The sequence below is a fragment of the Molothrus aeneus genome, chromosome 16 (genome assembly GCF_037042795.1).
Source record: "Molothrus aeneus isolate 106 chromosome 16, BPBGC_Maene_1.0, whole genome shotgun sequence".
NCBI lineage: Eukaryota > Metazoa > Chordata > Aves > Passeriformes > Icteridae > Molothrus > Molothrus aeneus.
The window spans coordinates 15,666,231-15,686,483 of NC_089661.1; the positions used below are offsets into that span (position 1 = coordinate 15,666,231).

At 53.5% G+C, this 20,253-nt stretch overlaps 1 protein-coding gene across 1 annotated transcript; it reads left to right on the top strand.

Annotated features, from left to right (window-relative positions):
* Positions 1-187: 187 nt before the first annotated feature.
* Positions 188-18,406, top strand: LCMT1 (leucine carboxyl methyltransferase 1). The gene is made up of 11 exons (XM_066561058.1): positions 188-297; positions 1,265-1,356; positions 1,871-1,992; positions 4,259-4,335; positions 5,123-5,184; positions 11,751-11,853; positions 13,035-13,155; positions 13,805-13,906; positions 14,607-14,698; positions 15,871-15,968; positions 17,653-18,406. Exons 1-11 carry the CDS (start codon positions 221-223, stop codon positions 17,673-17,675), a joined length of 969 nt encoding a protein of 322 aa, XP_066417155.1. The 5' UTR covers positions 188-220; the 3' UTR covers positions 17,676-18,406.
* Positions 18,407-20,253: the final 1,847 nt, after the last annotated feature.

Here is a 20,253-nt window from a genome sequence, read left to right on the forward strand (position 1 = left end):
CTCCGCCAAGCCGCTCCCGGACTACAACTCCCAGTCCGCCTTGCGGTACTGCCACCGCTTCCTGGTCGAGGCGCTGCATCCCGCGCGCTCTCATTGGGTGCTGTGCTTTTCCATGAGCGCACGGACCAATGGCCGCCGAGTTCCGGCAGGGGCTGCCCAATGAGCGGCGGCGGGGGGCGGGCCGCAGGGGCGGTGGCAGCGGCCGGGCCCCGCGCGCTCCATGGCGGCCGCCACCGGCCCCGACGAGGCGGATGAGGCGGTGCGGGGCACCTGCGAGGACGCGTCCGTCTGCAAACGGTACCGGAGCCGGACCAGCGGCCGGGCTGAGCTGGGCCGGTGTTCCCCGCGGGCGGCGGGGCTGGGCAGAGGGCGGGCGAGGCTCGGGCGGCTCCCGGGAGAGCAGAGCAGGAGCGGTCCCGGCCCGTTCCGGTGCCGGGGCTCTGTACGTGCGCCCCGGGCTCCAGCGGCCGCAGGGCACGGCCGGGTCGCGCTCGGAGCTGGTCCCGCGGGTGAAGCCCCGGTGAGCAGCGGGCGGCTCCGGGACCCGCGGTGCGCCCCGAGCTGCCCTGGTGCCCCCAGCCCCGCCGAGCCCGTCCTGAGCCGCCTGCAGCGCTGCCGTGGCCGATAGTGCCTGATAGCTGAGCCGAGAACCGGCCTGGCGCTTCTCCATCTCCTTCCTGATCCCGCCGGGATGGGCACTGGCAGGGGATGGCTGTCACTGCCCCCGTGTGTGAATTGAGCCTCTCTCTCTCTTGGTCGGGCTGGCCTTGTGGGCTTTAGAGCAGCAGATCGTTTGTTGGAGGGAGAGTTTTCCTTGGGGAATCAGTTGTAAAAGCCATAAGTTCTGTTAAACAGAACTGTTTTACTGTAAACTGATGTAGCAGCTCTGGAATCAGTGCAAACACCTTGTCATGTACAGCAGGTAGAAGTAAAGCCTCATTTGTATGCCTGAGGAGCTGGAGAAAGACAATTCATCTTCTGGGTCCCCCAGGAGGGAATATTTGAGATTCGGGTCTTTGCTCACAAAATTTCATCCAGTAGTGAAGAGGCCATTAAAAAGATGCTTGCTGAATGTGGTAACAACTAAAATTTCTAACTAAACTTTATATACTTAATTCAAGTAGTTGCACACATGGAACAGATTTTTAAACTGTGCCTGCATGTGCACACCCAGGGCAGAGGGACCTTTCCAGCCTGTGTATCTTTTAGGGTAAATTTTGGGGGCCTTATTTCATAATTCTCTCTTTTCCCTGCTGCTGCGCAGGTTTGCTGTGAGCGTTGGCTACTGGAAGGACCCTTACATCCAGCATTTTGTGAGACAAGCCAAAGAGAGGAAGGCACCTGAGATCAACAGAGGCAAGTTGGAACGGGGATGGGGACACCTCACCTGTCCTGACCACACCTCTGCACCCTGGGAGTTGGGGGGTGGGAATATGTGAGAAAGTGAGACAAGGTTTCTTCACAGCAGTACTTCCATCCATGCTGTGTCTGATCTTTTAAATACCCGCGAGTCAAAACTCTCTTCCTTTGCTTTCTGAGTCCTGAATGGGCTGTCTCTGTGTGTCCCAGTGTAGAGATCTCCTCAAAGCAGTCAGAAATGCTGGTTGGACCCAGGGCAGTTGGGTCTCTGCAAGTGTAGAATTATTCTGCTCTTCTTGAGGTGAAACTTGACTAAAACTTCTGTTTGCCCAAGGAGCTGAGTTTTATCAGTGCATGAGGTTTTGTTTGTAATTAAAAAAGAAAAAGAGAAGCCCTTAGGTAGTTAAGAAGAGGGCATTACTGTTCCTGCAGACTGCCTGGGGACCTTCATGAGTGCTCAGCATGGAGGGTTGTGTGCCAGGGGTGACTCCCAGCTCTGTGTGTGCTGCAGGTTATTATGCTCGAGTGCACGGGGTCAGTTACCTGATCAAGGCTTTCCTGCAGAAGACACAATGCAACTCTCAGATTGTCAACCTTGGGGCTGGCATGGACACCCTGTTCTGGAGGCTGAAGGTAACGAGGGCTGCAGAGGCAGGCCTGGCTGGGACAGGGGCACCCCTGAGGGGCTGCCCTGGGCTCTGCAGCCTGGCTCTGTGCCACAGGGCAGCACAGCAGCAGCTCCCACACAGAACCCCACAATAGCTGAGCTTTGGGGGACCCCTGAGGGGCTGCCCTGGGCCCTGCAGCCTGGCTCTGTGCCACAGGGCAGCACAGCAGCAGCTCCCACACAGAACCCCACAATAGCTGAGCTTTGGGGGACCCCTGAGGGGCTGCCCTGGGCCCTGCAGCCTGGCTCTGTGCCACAGGGCAGCACAGCAGCAGCTCCCACACAGAACCCCACAATAGCTGAGCTTTGGGGGACCCCTGAGGGGCTGCCCTGGGCCCTGCAGCCTGGCTCTGTGCCACAGGGCAGCACAGCAGCAGCTCCCACACAGAACCCCACAATAGCTGGGGTGGGAAGGGACCTCTGGGGATCATCCAGTGCAGCCCTGGCCAGGCAGGGTCACCTGGAGCAGGTGACACAGGAATGTGTCCAGGTGGGTTTGGGATGTCTCCACACCCTCCCTGGGCTCTGCCATGTCAGGGCTCTGCTCTTTCCTCTATCATGGAAAGAGGTTCTTCCTCATGTCAGGGTGGAACTTGTTGCGTTTTAGCTTCTGGCCACTGCTCCTCATCCTGTCACTGAACAGAGTCTGGCACCATCCTCTGACACCCCTGGGAGGGATTTGTATGGATTGATGGGATCCCCTCTCAGCCTTCCCTTCTCCAGACTGACCAGGCCCAGCTCCCACAGTCTCTCCTCATCACAGAGATGCTCCAGACCCCAAGTCATCTCTGTGGCCTCTGCTGGACCTTCTCCAGCAGCTCCTTGTGTTTCGTGGGGATCAGGACTGGGCCCTGCAGCTCTCCAGGGATGAGGGCAGGGGCAGGAGCACTCCCTGACCTCCTGCCACACTCACCCCACGTCCCCTGAGATTCCAGTTGTGAGTTTAATTATGTAAATCATGGACTCACAGAGTGGGTTGGGTTGGAAGGGATCTGGAAAATCACCCAGTGCCACCCCTGCCATGGCAGGGACACTTTCCTCTATCCCAGGCTGCTCCCAGCCCTCTCCAGCCTGGCCTGGGCCACTGCCAGGGATCCAGGGACAGCCCCAGCTGCTCTGGGCAGCCTGTTCCATACATAGCAGTGTTTGTGTGTGTGTAATTCATGGAAATTCAGTTACTCAGGTGTTGTTTGATGGTATCATTCTGGGTGAAAACACCTCTGAGTGAATTGTCTTCTCACTAGCATTTACATGGGTAAATTTGGGTTCTGGAGGAAAGCCTGAGGAACATTTTGCTTGGTCACAATTTATTGTATTCCATCAGTGGAAAGGAGACAATTCTGATTTTTTTTTTTTCCTGAGATGTGAAGCTTTTCTCTTACCTGCATTTCTCTAAAAGCTCTGCCCATATACTGTTATGGTAACAGTGCTTTTAAGGGCTGAAGTGGGGCCTGTAATTCCAGTTCTTTGTCCTTGCAGAGAGCAGGTGTGGTGCAGTGAATGAGCAGAAGCTGGGAAGCAGTTGCTGGAGTGTTGAGTGCTGCTTTCACCTCAGAAAGCCACGGGGTGACAGCCAGCACAGGCAGCAACATCCATCACAAAGGGGCTGCTGCAGGGGACAGACTTGGCACAGCTTCTCCAGCAGGCTGGGAAACCCTGCCAGCATGGAATGAAGAGCTTTGCTCCCTTTTGTAGCCCAGGCAGGCTGGTGTGCTCATGCTCTGGCTGTGCCTGGGGGAGAGCTGCAGTGTGGTCCCTGTCTGGGTGAGCCTGTGCAGAACCTTGCTGTTCCTCCCTTGGAAGGCTGTGCTGACAATCCTGGTAGGTGCTGTGGCAGTGTGCTGTGCTGTCCCACAGCCCCAGGACACAGCCTGGAGGGTGTGTTCCAGTACCTGTGTCTGGGCCTAGAGTCCTTCTCCTCTCAGGTGACGTCCCAGCCCCACCTGGACACGTTCCTGTCACCTGCTCTGGGTGACCCTGCCAGGGTCCCTTCCCATCTCATCCATGCTTCTGTGGTTACATAAGTGTTAAATCATTTCTTTAGCTCTCAGAGGGCATTCTAATGTCTCTCAGCTGGTTTTTGTTGGGTTTTAAGCTGTGGGACACTGTTACAGCACTGTTACAAATGGCAGTGTAAGCCAAACCAGAACTGTTCAGGATTTTGCTTGTGTCTTGTCCTGTGCATGTGAAACTTGAGTGTTCCTAATTCTAGTGTCTTCCTGCCATTCCCAGGATGAAAATCTTCTCCCTAGGAAATATTTTGAAGTGGATTTCCCAATGATCGTTGCAAGAAAAATACACAATATCAAGTAAGTCTGTGTTCAGCTGTGGAGAGTGGCTGCCAGTCAGGGCCATTATTTCATCTCTCCTGAGAAACTCTTCATGTTCTGGGCTGGCAGGGTGGGCAGGCCCTGGCACAGGTGCCCAGAGCAGCTGGGGCTGCCCCTGCATCCCTGGCAGTGCCCAGGCCAGGCTGGACAGGGCTTGCGGCACCCTGGGACAGTGGGAGGTGTCCCTGCCATGGCAGGGGTGGCACTGGATGGGCTCTGGATGGTTTTTTTCCCAAACCATTGCAGGACTGCATGGACAATAAAGGCTCATTGTGCAGGCAGGCTCTGCAGCCACTGTCCCAGGCTGCAGAAGGGGATGGGTGAAAGCTTTGGGGAGCCAAGCAGAGCTTGCTGTGGGGCAGGGACAGTGTCCTGGCAATTAGAGGTGATGGAACCTTCTCCTACTGTTGAGGACAGCACTGGATTCCCAGATGGGCCTGTTCAGCTGGAAGCAGGACAGCTGGGAATGTCCTGTTGGAATGAATCCATCAAGGGTTAGTGAGGACATGGGACAGAGTGCCTGGATTTCTCTTGAAAGGTTCTCTCAGAATTAAAGAAATTGTGTATAAAAGCCAGCTCCAACTTCACCAGGCTTGCAAAGGTTTTCCTTTCCAGCAGAGGGCAGAGATATTCCCTCAGCTGCTTTTCACACACACACACAGACACACACACACACACATATATATATATATGTTAAGAAAAAAGCTGTAAGCACACTGTTCAACAGGCTTAACTGCTCTGAGATGCTTCTTCCTTCTTCCCACAGATCAAAACCTCCCCTGTCAAAACCAATTATGGAATCCCATTCAGGGGACTCTCTTCTAATAGGTGAGTCATCTTCAAACTCAGTCAGTGATGTACTGCAGCACTTTTAAAACTTTTCTGATCATTTTGTTCTGCTATGTGGGCAGGCTTTTAATGTTTGAAATGCTGTTTGGACAGAGAATTGGGAGGGAAAAGAGGCTTTTTTCTTCTCTTACAGACTCCTGCCCATTTGTTCTGTGTCATGTTAGAAATGTCTTCTCTTTAAGTGGTTTTATTCTGGCAGAAAGTTGTTGGGTTTTTTTCTTTTTCTCTCATATGTAGCTCCTTTTCTGTCACAGGAAAGGAAAAAGTGTTACATAGAGGCATGGATACTGGATTAAAATATCTGTGGAGTGTTTATCTGCTTTCTGTCTCATTAAGAGCACAAATCTTTACATTTAGCAGAGTTTTCACAGCAGAAACACAGCCTGCACAGTCCAGGCTCGTGAGTTTGTTACATTTTAGTGTTAAAAGGATAAGAATTTCAGGTGCTGTGGTGTGGCTGTAGTCTCTTGGTTTGTACCCTCATTGGGGAACAGGAGGTTGTGTGCTCCCATCCCTGGAGAGTCCCAGGCCAGGCTGGACAGGGCTTGGAGCCCCCAGGACAGTGGGAGGTGTCCCTGCCATGGCACGGGTGGCACTGGGTGGGCTCTGAGCTCCCTCCCAGCCCAAGTCATTCTGTAATTGTGTGTTTGTGTCAGGACTGCACTTGAAAACCTTTTTACCTGTGGAAAATTGCCTGGGTTCCACGGAGTTCATGTTCTCAGTGCAGGTGCTGAGCTGTAGCAGCTGCCTGGGACAGTTCAGGAGGGGCAGCGATTCCCTGCATGCCCCTCACCTGCTCTGTGTGAGCAGGGTGACCCTGCAGACCCTGCTGTGACCACTGTGCCCTTCCTGGGCACATTCTGCACATTTCATTGCTGTCACTGCCCTTCCCTTGCCTTCCCTGCAGCTGTCCTTCCAAGGGCAGAGCTCTCCTTGGCCCCTCAGGCCCCCAGAGATGAAGGCCCAGGGCCCCAGGTCAGAACAGGGCTCCTGGGGACCCCTGGCTTGCAGCTGGGGCACATCTGGCCCCAGGGGGATCTGCTGCACCTGCACTGTGCCAAGGCAGCCCTGGGGCTGTGCCAGGGGCTGGGTTTGTGTTCCCAAGGAGCTGCAGGTATATCTGGAGCAGCAGGAATCCTGCACAGGAGCTGTCAGCCTGTACTGCTGGAACCTGGGGCTCTTCATGGCCAGTTCCAGTCCCAGGGGGCTGGGTTTGTGTTCCCAAGGAGCTGCAGGTACATCTGGAGCAGGAGAACTCTCTTCATGGCCAGTTCCAGTCCCAGGGGGCTGGGTTTGTGTTCCCAAGGAGCTGCAGGTACATCTGGAGCAGCAGAACTCTCTTCATGGCCAGTCCCACAGTCCCAAGGGGCTGGGTTTGTGTTCCTCAGGAGCTGCAGGTACATCTGGAGCAGCAGAACCCCTGCACAGGAGCCTGCACTGCTGGAACCTGGGGCTGTTCATGGCCAGTCCCACAGTCCCAGGGCTCTGGGTTTGTGTTCCCAAGGAGCTGCAGGTACATCTGGAGCAGGAGAACTCTCTTCATGGCCAGTTCCAGTCCCAGGGCTCTGGGTTTGTGTTCCCAAGGAGCTGCAGGTACATCTGGAGCAGCAGAACCCCTGCAGGGCTGTCAGCCTGCACTGTGCAAACCCAGTTCCCGCTGCACTGGGCTGTACTGGTGGGACTGGTTTCTCTGGAGCTGCTCCCCTGGGTCCTGCTCAGGGCTGGGTGTCACAGCTGCAGTCTCAGCCTGCTCCAGGCTGCTGCAGGCTCTGCTGCACTGGGATCTTTGGGGTGTAGCAGTGTCCAGGACATGGGCAGTGGTGGGAGGGCTGTGGAACTCCAGTTTGAGCTGCCCCCAGCCACAGGAGATCTGTGAGAGCCCTGAGAACTCTGGTGTAGGATCAATTGAGGGAGCTGCTTTTGGGGAAGTGCCAGCAGAAGGGGTGCTGGAATAAGTGGATAAATCAAGCAGATGAGCAGAGAGTTCCCACAGGTCTAGAGGGACTTGACAAGGAGTTTACTGAGCTGCTGCTTGGTCTGGGCCCTCTCATTGAAAGCTCTCAGCTGGGAGGTTGTGGCTGTGCCTCAGGTGGCTCCAGGGTGATCCAGGGAGCCCCAAGCCAGCAGGACTGATGTCTGTAGTGAGCACGTCATGGGAGCTCCAGCAGACAGCCTTAGTGGAGCACAGGAATCACAGGCTGCGTTGGGAAAGAGCCCCCATGGCCTCTGAAAGGTGAGTTGTGCTTCCCAGATCTGTTGGAGTTCTCTGAATCAACACAGCTGTTGGAAAAGGACATCAGCACAGTGCCTGCATTTCAGGAACGTGTTTTGACTGTGTCCTGTGCCAAAGTGTGCCAAAGAAGTGGCACAGTGGTTGTGGGGAGGGAATGGTTCTCATATGGATGAGGAGCTGGGATGGAGGGCGAGCATATGTTGTTCATTTTTGTTATGGAGGAGAGGGAGATCTGTGCTTGAGGGTATGTTGTTGTTCAACACTAAGAAAAAATTGGGAAAATAGTGATTAGTAAGTGGCAGCTTGTTGGCAAATCCAAACTCTGAAGAGTGGTAAAGAACTGTAGAAGTATCTTGTGAAATTAGTGACTTGATGATGATTTCAATGTGGATTAATAGAAAGTGATGCACATGGGGGGGAAAACAGTTTGTGCCTCACATGTAAATGATTATTGCTGCCTTCCTGCAGGATCTGGGTATTAGAATAAATAGATGGATGAAAGCATGAGCTCAGTAATGGTCCAGAAATACAAAGCAGTTCTAAGTACTTTTGAGAAAAAGCTGGAAAACAACTTAGGTGCCAGTGTTAGTAGATGTTTCCTCTCTTTGACTTTTCCCTTGGGAGCTGCTGTTGGCCTCTGGAAGGCTGGGATCACCCTAGGGAGACCTCTGGTCTGACCTGCTGTGCTGGTGTTGGACCTGCAGTGTTCTGGGATTGCCACTGGCACAGGCAGCAGCATTGCCAGCTGGGGAAAGGTTACTCAGGATTTTGGAATCCTGTCCCTCCCTGTGCCTGCCCCCCACCTCAGTCACGCTCTGTACACCAGGAATGAATGCTTTGTTTAGGCTGTTTGGAGGCCTGGTTTGAGTTGTGCTGCTATGGATTGGCACCACTCAGGCCCTCTCTCTGCTCACCTTGATGCTGTCGTGCCATGACTGTTCCTTTGTGTGCCTCTCACACCTCCTGCCCTGTCTGGGCCAGCTTGGGCACTTGGTTCTTTCAGCTTCCCTCCATCCCCAGGCTTTCTTGTGGCCAGTGTAGGTGTCAGGGGACTTGCAGGGCTGACCCTGGGCTCCCAGGACAAGCTGAGAGTGTGGCAGTGCCTCCTGGGCTGCTGGATGAAGCTCGAGCTGGGCAGAGCAGGCTGCAGGGGCTGCTGCTCTGGAAGGCTGCACAGATACCTTAGCATGAAAATCCTAATGGAATCACTGGGAGTCAATAGTATCCTGCATGCTGGCTCTTGGAAAAGCTCCAGGAAATTGTTGCACTAATGTGAGAAGGGAGTAAGAGAAGGAAGCTGAGTTGTTGTGGCAGAGGTAGAGCTTGGTGTGCCTGGAGGCTGCAGTGCTGCCCCACAGCTGGGTCAGGGCAGCAGGCAGGGCCTGGGGCAGCAGGTCTGACACAGCTGGGAAGGAAAGATTCAACGTGGTCAGGTCAAAAGGCAACTATAATCAGCTTTTGCTACTGCTCAGTTACTACAAGCTTGTGTTACTCTATGCCTGTGAAATCGGAAGCCCCTGTGTTGTTCTGTGTGCCAGAGCCATGGACAATAACCACACAGTGTGTGCCCAGGACAGAGCATTCCCTGTGATCATCCCTGGAGAGCTGCACCTGTGCCCTGGCTGGGGTAGCTGGGGTGGGGGGCTCATCTTTGCCCCCTTCCCCATCCCCTCCCTTGTATTTCTGCAATTAAATCTGAGTTTGGTGTTTCTCAAACCTTCATCCTGCCAAGTACAGAGAGAGAATCTTTGTCCATGGCTGAGGGTGAGCATCACACAGATCCCCAGGGCAGCTCTGGAGGAGAGCACCCAACCAACCTCACTAAAAACCAGCAGGTTTTGGTGGTGGTGCCTGGTAGGAATTAGTGCCTGGAGTATGGGATTTACAGTGGTTTCAGCTACCAAATGTCACTGGCTGTGCCAGCATTAGGGCAGCTGGCCTGAGTCACAGCACTGCAGTAGGAGTGGGCAGAGGGGTTGGAGCACACACAGAGAATCAATTCAGGTAAAACAAACTCTTGTTCCTCAGAAGAAATCAATGGGGAGCACGTGACCATGCTGCCAACTGGGTTTTCCTTTCCCAGCTGCCCTGTGGATGGGCAGGAATTGTCAAATCCATTTGCAGCAAGGCTGCTCAGCCTTGGGCAGCACATTGCTCGCTTCAGGCTGACAGAGTGGGAAGGGACCCTCAGGGACATCCCAGTGCAGCCCTGCCCTGCACAGCACAGCCCCAGGAACCCCCAGCTCTGCAGGGAGGTAGGAGTTGGTGCCAGACTGGGTCCCAGGAGCTTTTGGGATGTTTGTGGATGGATTTGTGGCCTCCAGGCTGGGGACAGTGGCAGTTCCAGCTGTCCCAGCTGCCACTGCCCTGCAGCCAGTGTGTGTTTGCTCCCTGAGGGGGAGGTGATGGAGCAGTTGAAGTTTGCCTAGTTAAGGATGTTCAGGCTGAAAAGGGGGAAATTTAGGTGAGATACTGAGAAGAAATGCTTCCCTGGCAGGGTGGGCAGGCCCTGGCACAGGTGCCCAGAGCAGCCATGGCTGCCCCTGGATCCCTGGCAGTGCCCAAGGCCAGGCTGGAGCAGCCTGGGATGGTGGAAGGTGTCCCTGCCATGGCAGAGGTGGCACTGGATGGTCCCTATGGTCCCTTCCAGCCCAAACCCATTCAGGTTTTATGATAAAAATGCTCAAATCCGTGAGCTGTGAGCAAGGCACGTTTACTTCCACCTTGGAGTGTTTGTGCTCCTTCTCTCCCAGATCACTTAAAAAGTTTTGTGGTTTATTTCTGGCTTTTATTTCTGTTCTTCATTGAGGTATTTGTGTGACCCAGCCTCCGAAGCTGGACAGGGAGCTGGCATTAATTCCCTACTAATTGTGGTGGCTGACGCTCGCGGTGCCGTATCCATGGACAGAAACCAGTCCCTATTTAAACACTTCCCTGTGTGTGGTGGGGTTTTTGGGTGGCTTTTTTTGATGCCATTATCATGGCCTTGATGTAATCACTTAAATAGAAGGGTGTGGGAAGTAGTAAAGCTATTACAGAACATGCACATGGAAAAAGCCTTGACTCAAAATGTTGAATCATTCAACATGCTGCAAAAGTTTTTTTTCTCTTTTCTTCCCTTGTAACTCTCTTTCTGAACTGTTTCTGATTCCTGGATCTGCTCCCAAGTGTTGCTGGAATGGCAGCTATTTTCCTTGCTAGTGCCACTTCCAGGGAGTTGTCACTTGAAAAGCAGAGGTGCATCCTCTGGGATATTTGGTCCCTGTGTGTTGGAATAGCTGGGGAAGCCCACACTTGTCCCCAGTAGTTTTGTTCCCCTCTCCTGGAATGGAAACCCCTTTCATCCTGCCCCTTCAGCCACTCCTCTGCTCACTCAAGCTGTGCCAGGGGAGGCTCAGGTTGGACATCAGGGGGAATTTCTCCATGGGAAGGGTGGCCAGGCACTGGAAGGGGCTGCCCAGGGAGGGCTGGAGTCCCCTCCAGAGCCATCCCAGTATTGTGCAGGACTTTGGCTCTGGCTGGGTTTGATGGAGCACTTGGGAAGTGCCTCCTGTGGGCACTGGGCTCCTCTGGGTGCACTCATTGCTGCTGGGTGCCAGAGTCACTGATGGCAAGAGGCTCTGCTGCTTCCTCCCAGCTGTGCCAGGAGGGCAGGGGCTCTTGGACTCTGCATTTGTCCCTCCTTCATGGTGGGGAGCACCCACAGGATCCTGTTGTATCCCTGGGGAATATCAACAAAATCAGAATACCTTCTGCAATTTCTCTTTCCTTAAATACCACCACTAAATCATACCAAAAGCCTAAATGATGTCTCTTTTTTGGCCCCAAGTCTCTAGCTGCTCCCCATATTTATTACATAACTACATATGCAGTTAATTTATATAGCTATATCTGTTGTTAATATTTGAAATATTGCCACTTAGCTTAGCTTTCCAGAAATTGATGTACTTTTATGTGGTTCCTATGTACATACATTGGGCCATCTAAGAAGACTCCCCAAACAAAACACAACCCTGCCTTTAATCTTGCCATTTTTCTTCTCTCTGCATTGCTGGAAACCATGGTAACAGCTGGGCTAACCTCTCTGCTTCAGCGTGGCTGCAGAGGCAGAGGAGGCTCCGTGCAGGGTCTGGTGGTGATGGAGCCCTGCAGAACGCAGCCAGGAGGGGAGTTCATGGTTTGAAAAGAAGAGTTTGCTGCTCACAGTTCGGTGTAACAGAGCAAACTTGGGCTCCCAGCTGCTGTGCAGTGTTTTGGATGGAGAGCTCCACATCCCTCATTGTAACGTTGGTCTCTCCCCATTTCCCTGCAGATTCCCACAGCCTGGACTCCAGCCGATATTCCATAGTAGGGGCAGACCTCCGTTCCTCCTCAGATCTGGAGGAAAAGCTGAGGAAGCACAGCTTGGATGTACAGTAAGATCACTGGGGTTTCATTGGCTTTCTGTGGGCTTTTTTCAGTGGGGGCTTGGGGAAGTGCAGGGCCAGGCTGGACAGGGCTTGGAGCTGGGACAGTGGCAGGGGTGGCAGTGGCTGGGCTCTGTGATCCCTCCCAACCCAAACCCTTCCAGCATTCTGTGGTTTCTGAGTTCTATCTCTCTAATTCTTTCCTGTGGCCTCCTCTCAAACCCCTGTTGTTTCCTAAACATTTTGGTGGGGCTGCAGGGGTGCCCTTGGGATCCGAATCCCAAAGCTCCTCTGGGGTTCTCTTGTTCAGCAAGAGGCTTTGGGGGGGCAGGAGTTGAGTTTTTGAGTGGATGATGGACAGACCTTTCAAATGGAAGCAATATAAATAGCAGAGATCTGGCTGGGTGGGAGAGAGCATATGGGGAAGCAGAATGCATCAAATTGCCATTTAATTCTTTACACTTCCATCCTCTGAAATGTTGCCTTGCTTGCCTACATTGCTGCTCCTTGTGGAATTTCTCCTGCTTCTAGTGACTTTTTTTCCCCTTTCATTCCAGCAATTAAAAGCAAACTCAATAATTGTGAAGAAAATCACTTGTGTAGATGTCTATTTTTGTTCTTTTGTGGATGGAGGGGGAAGAGGCAACGTGCAAACTATGGATTACATTTTGTTAGATAATAATATGTGAAGATTGTTTTACAGATACTGAACAAATTTGTCTAATTAAAATTCTTCCTAGAACTTCTTTTAAAGAGAAAACTTTTTTTTTTTTCTGTTTGTAATTAATGCCTGATTTCACTGATCTCTACAGGAATGTGAGCTGTGTGTACAGGGCACAGTTGTCCTGCAGAGGGAATTTTAACACACCCCAGTTCCTGCTGTCAGAGAGGACTTACAGAATGCACAGTGTTCTGTGCTCAGGGCTGACTTTTGGGGAGATTGATCCCTAAAATCTCTGGTTCACAACCGCAGGAGTCTCCCATGGTTCATTAATTCACAGCTGCCAGAGAGCCCAGTTTGAGTCAACGTGATGAAGAGATTTCATTCAGTCTTCAGTGTCTGGTTCATAAAAGATGGAGCTCTTTCAGGAAATTGTGCAGACATGGAGTGACTTGCTGGCTCACAATCCTTAGCAGATTTTTCTTGTTCCTGTGCTGGAATCATGTTCTGCTGTGGTTTTGTTTTACAGTTTGCCAACGCTGCTGGTGGCCGAGTGTGTGCTGGTTTACATGACCCCCCAGCAGTCTGCAAGCCTGCTCAAGTGGGCAGCGAGCACCTTCCCCGTGGCCATGGTTATCAATTATGAGCAGGTAAAACCAGAGGGGCATTTTTAGACCTGCATTGTTGTCATTAAAATTGCTCTCGTAGGTGGGAGTTGTTGAGGAATGAGAGTGGGCCATGTCCTTTTGTAGAAACAGCAGTTTCTGCTGAATTTCTGGAGTAATGTGTTTTAACTTGTGGCTTGGTTGGCTCATTGTGGAGAAAATACAGCTATTATGAAAGACAATTTCTGAAGTATGTTGAAGCAAAATAATTGAGACTTAATCCATACGTGGAAAAAACCATAGAATATTGATTCAGCTAAAGCAGAGCAAAAAGAAACGATGCTGAGTGCTGGCTCTGGCTGTATAACATTGCATTATTACCTCTGTGTTCTTTGGCAAAGCGGAGCAAAAATCACATCAGCATGAACTCTGGTTCTCCTCTGGGAGTAAAACACTGCCTCAGGGGAGCTAGGTGGCTCCAGGAATTAGAGACAGCATCTCCCAGCTGTGAGTGACTGCTGCAGAGTGAAGCAGAGGCAGCTGTGCTGCCAGCCCCGGTGTCCCTGGGGCAGGGGCACTGTCCCCCGGCACTGGGCTGCTCCTGGGCACTGAGAGCTGCTGGGAGCTGTGCTCTCACTGGCACCCTGTGCATTTGGTGATGTAAGCAGGTTCTGCTGTGTCCTTGTGTCCCCAGGTGAACATGAGGGACCGCTTTGGGCAGATCATGATCGAGAACCTGCAGCGCCGGCACTGCAACCTGGCTGGGGTGGAGCTCTGCAGCTCCCTGGACTCCCAGGTGAGGGGCACAGGGCTGGCTCTGAGCTCTGCTAACCTGCCTGGAGTTCTGAGTGTGCCCTGGGGGCTCAGCAGGGACCAGGGCAGGCTGGGGCAGGCACTGAGCCCTTTGCTGGCCACATTACCCTGCAACTGGGGCATGGATTGGTTTGGAAGGGACTGTGGAGCCCATCCAGTGCCACCCCTGCCATGGCAGGGACACCTCCCGCTGTCCCAGGGTGCTCCAAGCCCTGCCCAGCCTGGTCTGGGACACTGCCAGGGATGGAGCAGCCCCAGCTGCTCTGGGCACCCTGTGCCAGGCCTGCCCATCCTCACAAAACAATTCCCAATTCCCAATATCCCATCCAGCCCTGCCCTCTGGCAGTGGGAGCCATCCCCTGTACTGTCCCTGCATCCCTTGCAAACAGTCTCTCTCCATGTTTCCTGTTGGCTCCTTCAGGTCCTGGCAGGCCACGGCTGGGTCACCCCAGAGCTTCTGTTTGCTGGCTGAGTGTCAGTGGCTGCACAGAAGCTGCTGGGCAGAGCCAGCCCTGCCTGGCCCTGCAGAGATCACAGCACACACTCAGGGAGGGGTCTGGCAGCTCTTCAAAGGCCAGCTCAATGAGCTGCCCAGTGAGGTTCTCAGAGGGAGAAGCTGTCCTCTGTGCTTCCCCTGGAGGCCTGTGAGAGCTGTGAGAGCTGTGCTGCCCTTTGTTTTCCAGAGGGAACGGCTGCTGGGAAGTGGCTGGGACAATGCCCATGCTGTGGATATGATGAAGGTGTACAGCTTCCTGCCACAGGCTGATGTCAAAAGGTACCGCTGGGGGACCCCAAAGTCATGCTCAGATGCCATTTCCAAGGTCCTTCCCAAGCATGTGGGATCCCCTGTGGAACAGAGGAGGCTGCCCCAGCGCTGCCCAGGGGGACACAGCCACACACCCCTCCTGAGCCTGAGGCTCTGCAGAGCCCCCAGATCATGCCTGGACCGATGGTCCAGAGGTGAGCGCTGCCAGGAGCAGGCTGGGAGTCGTCATGGCTTCTTTGGGTGGCACAGAAGGCATCTCCTGACGGAGACTCGCAGATGGGAGAAGCCACAGAAATGCTGTGTTGAGTTTTTGCAGTCCCCAGGATGTTCCTTGTGAAGATTTTGGCTGGGCTTAGATCACAACACGTTGAAATCACGAGGGGGAGACTGCTGGGTCTGCAGAACCCAGAGCAGGGACCAAAGGCTGTTTAACAGTCACTACTCTGCCTGGATTTCGTTCATATTCCTGCATTAAATGCTAAACAGTGGGAAATTTTAAGGAGTAACTTCGTAGGGATATAATGTGAAATGTGAATTGCTGTGAGTCATTCATGGCTGGAATTAGCTGAACAAGTTACCTTGGTCAAAATATTCACCTGTGGGGGTTTCTCAGAGCCTGGAACTGAACAGGTGAGAGTGGAAATCAGAGGTGGTTTAAATAGGAACAGGGCTGTGTGGTGGGACCATATGGCACTGGTGGAGACACAGAGCTCGTGCTTTCTCTGCAGCATTTTTGGCTACCCTGGATCTGTTCAGCTCCTTGCACTTGTTCCACATGCCAGGAAGTAGGGTTATGTAAACTCTGTCCTCCAGAATCAGTGAGGCAAGTGCTCTTGCTTTAGAAGAGTCTTTCCCAGAGTGCTCCTCTGCAGCACCTCACACCTGGGAGTGCTTTGAGGGACTTTTGCCCCTTAGAGCCTCAGCAGCAGCCCTGGCATTGGTCAGGAGTTACCCAGATGAGTCCTGGAACAGGGAATGCCAGGGATGAGGAGTTGGAGGCACCCTGTGGGTCACTTGTTCCGTACATTGGCAGTGGTGGCATCATGGACAATACCTGTAATTATTCCCTGGAGAGGTAACTGCCTTTCTGGCCACAGTTCTCACTGCCATGGAGTGAACAATTCAGTAAAACTTCTGCTGAGAATCCAGCTCAAATCCTGACCTTTGTTTTATTCCTGCAGAATAGAAGCCCTTGAATTCCTGGATGAAAAGGAACTGTTTGAGCAGCTGATGCAGCACTACTGCATCTGCTGGGCTTCCAAGGACAGCAGCAACCTGGGTAATGTTCTGCAGCCCCTGGGGTGCTCCTGCCACGGGCATGTCCTGAGGGAGGGCTGGGCTGGGATGTTACACCAGGTGTACCTCAAATCCCCCCTGTTGCAGGGCTCTGCTGCTCCTCCCTGCCCTGGGAGCACCTCCCAGCTGGGCAGTGCTGCTCCACAGCCTTGGAGGGTTTCTGGGGTCCAGCTGGGGAGCCTGTCCAGCACAGGGGAGCTGGAGTTTCTCCCCAGAAGATGCCGTATGGGTTCCTTTAAATAACTGCCTGCTTTATCCCATCAGTGCTAATTGAAAGGTTTACAAATCCCATGCATGGGAAGTGCCATATGGGCACACGGTATATGAAGGCACAGTGTCCTGACAACACAAAAATAAATTTGTATTACTTATCCCAGGCTTCTCTGCACTGTCCCCATTTGCAGCCATCTGACACTGAAGTTTTCCACACTGCTTTCTCCCTGGGGAAGAGCATTCCCTCTGAAATGAGCTCTTCTTCCTGTTCCTTTTGCTCTTAAAATTCCGTCTCTCCTGGACTGGGATTTCTGTCAAAGAGAGAGATTTGATTTAGGCTTTCTGTAGCATTTGGGTGTTGCTGCTGCTGCTCAAGAAATGATGAAATGAGGGGAATTGTTGCTTGGCTGAAGCAGGGATGGCCACAGCCTCTATTTGTCCAGATTAGAAAGACAACTCTGTTGCAGTCCCAGTTTGTCTCTTTCTGGCTGCAATTTCAGGGACTTCATTCTTTCCAGAAAAACTCTGCCTGCCACCTGTATCATTTCCTCCCCTTCATCCTCCCTGCCCTTTCCCTGCTCCTGACCGAGTATCCACGAGCAGATTTTATTTATTGACTGTTCCTCAGCAAATGGGAATAGATTTGGTTCTCTGCAGCCTGGCTGGGCAGCGCAGCCTCTGACAGAGCTGCTAAAGGAGATCTTCAAACAAAAACTGGTAAGAAAGGAGCTCTTCAACACCCTGCTGCTGCTGCTGCTGCTGTGACCGAGCTTCTGCTTGAGCTGGTGCTCTCCTGAATCCTCCAGAGCTGTGAGCCCCAAACCCCAGGTTCTGCACTGGATCTCTCCAGGCTGAAAGTGGTGACTGTAACACACAACCCATTTCAGAGGAGCCAAGGCCCAAAGGTCACAGCAGCCCCAGTTTTGGGGGTCTCAGCATTGGTCTGTGCTGTGATCAGTGAAAGGACAGTTTGGGGTGCTGAGGCTGAGGTGTCTCAGCACTTACAAAAGACAGAGATCTCAAAGATCTCAAAGGTGATAACCCAGAGCCCAGTGGACGTGGCATGGGTGTGCCTTAATCCAAAGCAGGGCTTTTTTATCCCGTGGGAATTTACTGCTCTCATGAATGGTACTCTCCTCTGCTTTGTCTTCCTCATTTCATGGGCTGACCCTGAGGTTCCTGAACATTGTGTTCTTCCTTCTGCCATGAGTAATTCCAGTGCTCCTGCAAATTGACTTCATGTAATTCATTGCTGCATCACAATCAAAAAAGGGTTAAAAAGTACAGCCCAACCTGTTTCCTGCTTTCCTCACACCAAATCCTTTATGTTTCAGTTTAAAACAATGAAGTAACTCTGAAAGCATCTTTCCTGCTGTGTGTAAGGGACCTTGGTGCAGTGAGGGTAAGAATAAACCCTCCTTTCTTGCCCCAAATCCCTCCTTGTCTTCACACAGGTCTGGCAAACATCGACTTCTGAGGGCTGCAGGGAGGGAGCCCCGGGAGCTCAGGGCTCAGGCCAGGACGTGGAGAGGATGGATTTGCACGTGCCAGCCCCGGGCTGCGCCTGGGCCACTCCTGCTGGGGCCTCTCGGTGGATCCAAGGAACGTTTCTGTGGGCAGGACGTGCCTCTGTTCCCAGCCTGCAACGGGGACTTGCACAAGGTGTCAGTGACTCCTGTTCAAAGCTTGCCTTCCTCAGTTCCAAACCGAAAGTCCGGTGTTCTTGGGTTCTTTGATTTGCCTCTCGTGTGTCCTTGTGGCTGTGTAACACGTGCTTGTGACAGGAAGCCGGGGGTGGCTGAGCAGGAGGGAATTCTGTGCATTTCTGCTCTGTTCAGGTCTCATTTGGATGAAGTGTTGGCTTCTCCAGGCTCCTCTGCCCTGCAGGGCTGTCACTGCTGGCAGGGGAAGGGTGGAGGAGGAGGAGGGCCCTGACTGTGTTCAGTGATGTACAAGAAACTGGAAAAGAGACTTGATTTGACTGGGAAGGGCTTAGCTTGTGGTTTCAGCACTGGCATGCTGAAGAAAGAAATGAATCTCAATTTGCACTGCTTCTGGTAGTATCTTTACACCAGTTCCTCCTTGTCTCTCTCCCCTTAAAAGAAGCAAAACAAAATCCCAACAGCAATGAAAACCCTTGTCCTGTTGTTTGAAATTGAATCTTGCAACCTTCCTATGAGAAAAATAATAAATGTTTAGTATTTATAATTTGTCTCCTGTCTTCCTTGCTAGAAATGACTGGTTTCTATCTGGTTTAGTGACATTTTTCCTCTCACCCAATGCCTCACCAGGAGTATTTTTAAAGCAGTTGCTGGCAGACCTAGAGCAGCTGTGGCTGCCCCTGGCAGTGCCCCAGGCCGGGCTGGACAGGGCTGGAGCCCCCTGGGACAGTGGGAGGTGTCCCTGCCATGGCAGGGGTGGCACTGGGTGGGCTCTGAGGTCCCTTCATCCCATTGTGACCTTTCCTTCAGGGCTTAAAAATGAACCCAAAGCCCAGCCCAGCCCCACGACCCCTCTGCACTGCAGGGCCCTTCCTGAGCAGTCACTGATGCCCAGAGACACCAACCCTGTCCTGCTCTTTCCTGGGAATTCAGTGAGGAATTCAGAGCTGTATGAAAGCCCATCTCTACTATCAATTTAACTGTGGCCAGACCCCCTTTGGGACCACGTTCCCTGAGCCTCCTGCAGCATCTTTGAGTGGGAGCCAAGCTGGAGCTGTACCTGCCCTGGAACATCCAAATCTGTTCTTTGGAGCTGCTTCCCCTGGGAACACCCCCTGAGCTGGTGCACTTTTCATCTCAGAGGCTTGGAGCACAGCTCACTGCAGGGATCTCCTGGGCTCCCTCAGTCTTTTGTGTCTCTTTTGTCATGATTTCATCCCTTTGTGCTCAGCAGTGATGTCTCTGCTAGCGCGAGGCAGATCTGGTGCTCCTCAGTTCTATTTTGGGTGCCTGTGTAGTTTGCAGCCCTGCAGCCTCCCTGCTGCCCTGGGATGGAGGCACCGGGTGCCCTGCCCTGCTGTCCCCTCCCAGCTCCTCAGCATCCAGCTGGGAGAGGGCAATCAGTGCCTCTGCTGGTGCTGCCGGCACTGCTGGGTCATGGGGTCCCCTCGTGCCCCAGGGCTCAGCAGCACTGAAGGAGCCCCCTGGCTCCCTGCAGCTGGGGGCAGGACGGGGTGGGCAGCCCCTGCTCGGGGCTGTGCTGCCTGAAACGCATCCAGGAACCCTTGGGGGCAGTTTGGGTGTGCAGGGGGCTGCTGGGGGGCTGCTGGCCCAGGAGGCTTTTCCAGGCAGGAGAGGTTCCAGTTCTCTGCCTTCTGCTGCTGCCTCGGGCTGTGTGACCCCTGCACATCCCTGGATCTCTGCCTCCTGCTCCAGCCTGGCCTTTTCCTGGGGATTGCTACTGAGGGGGCAACAAAATTCATCTCTGGGAGTCACAGGATGCTTCAGACTGGAAGGAGCCTTTAAAGCCCACCCAGTGCCACCCCTGCCATGGCAGGGACACCTTCACTGTGCCAGGTGCTCCCAGCCCTGTCCAGCCTGGCCTGGGGCACTGCCAGGGATCCAGGGCAGCCCCAGCTGCTCTGGGCACCTGTGCCAGGGCCTGCCCACCCTGCCAGGGAAGGATTGTGTCCAGAGAGGCTGGAGAGGAGCCGTGCTCAGGATGGGCTCCCAGAGTGGGGAGTGGGATGGGGAGCTTTGCTCAAGAGGAGGTTGGTCCTGTGTCCCTGGCAAAGTCAGGCAGTGCTCCCTGCTGCTGACTGCTCCAGCAGGAGCCAGGAGCTGCTCCTGCCTGCCCTCACTCACACTCACACTCACACTCACTCCAGGCGGCCCTCACTCACTCCAGGCTGCTCACACTCACTCCAGGCTGCCCTCACTCACTCCAGGCTGCCCTCACTCACTCCTGGCTGCCCTCACTCACTCCAGGCTGCTCACACTCACACTCACACTCACTCCAGGCTGCCCTCACTCACACTCACACTCACTCCAGGCTGCCCTCACTCACTCCAGGCTGCCCTCACTCACTCCAGGCTGCTCACACTCACACTCACA

Excerpts from the sequence above, each read along its gene's own strand:
- LCMT1 (XM_066561058.1), top strand. The coding sequence starts at position 221 with ATGGCGGCCGCCACCGGCCCCGACGAGGCGGATGAGGCGGTGCGGGGC. Across the intron at positions 4,336-5,122 it reads AGAAAAATACACAATATCAA|ATCAAAACCTCCCCTGTCAA; the intron begins GTAAGTCTGTGT and ends TTCTTCCCACAG. Across the intron at positions 13,907-14,606 it reads GCAGCTCCCTGGACTCCCAG|AGGGAACGGCTGCTGGGAAG; the intron begins GTGAGGGGCACA and ends TTTGTTTTCCAG.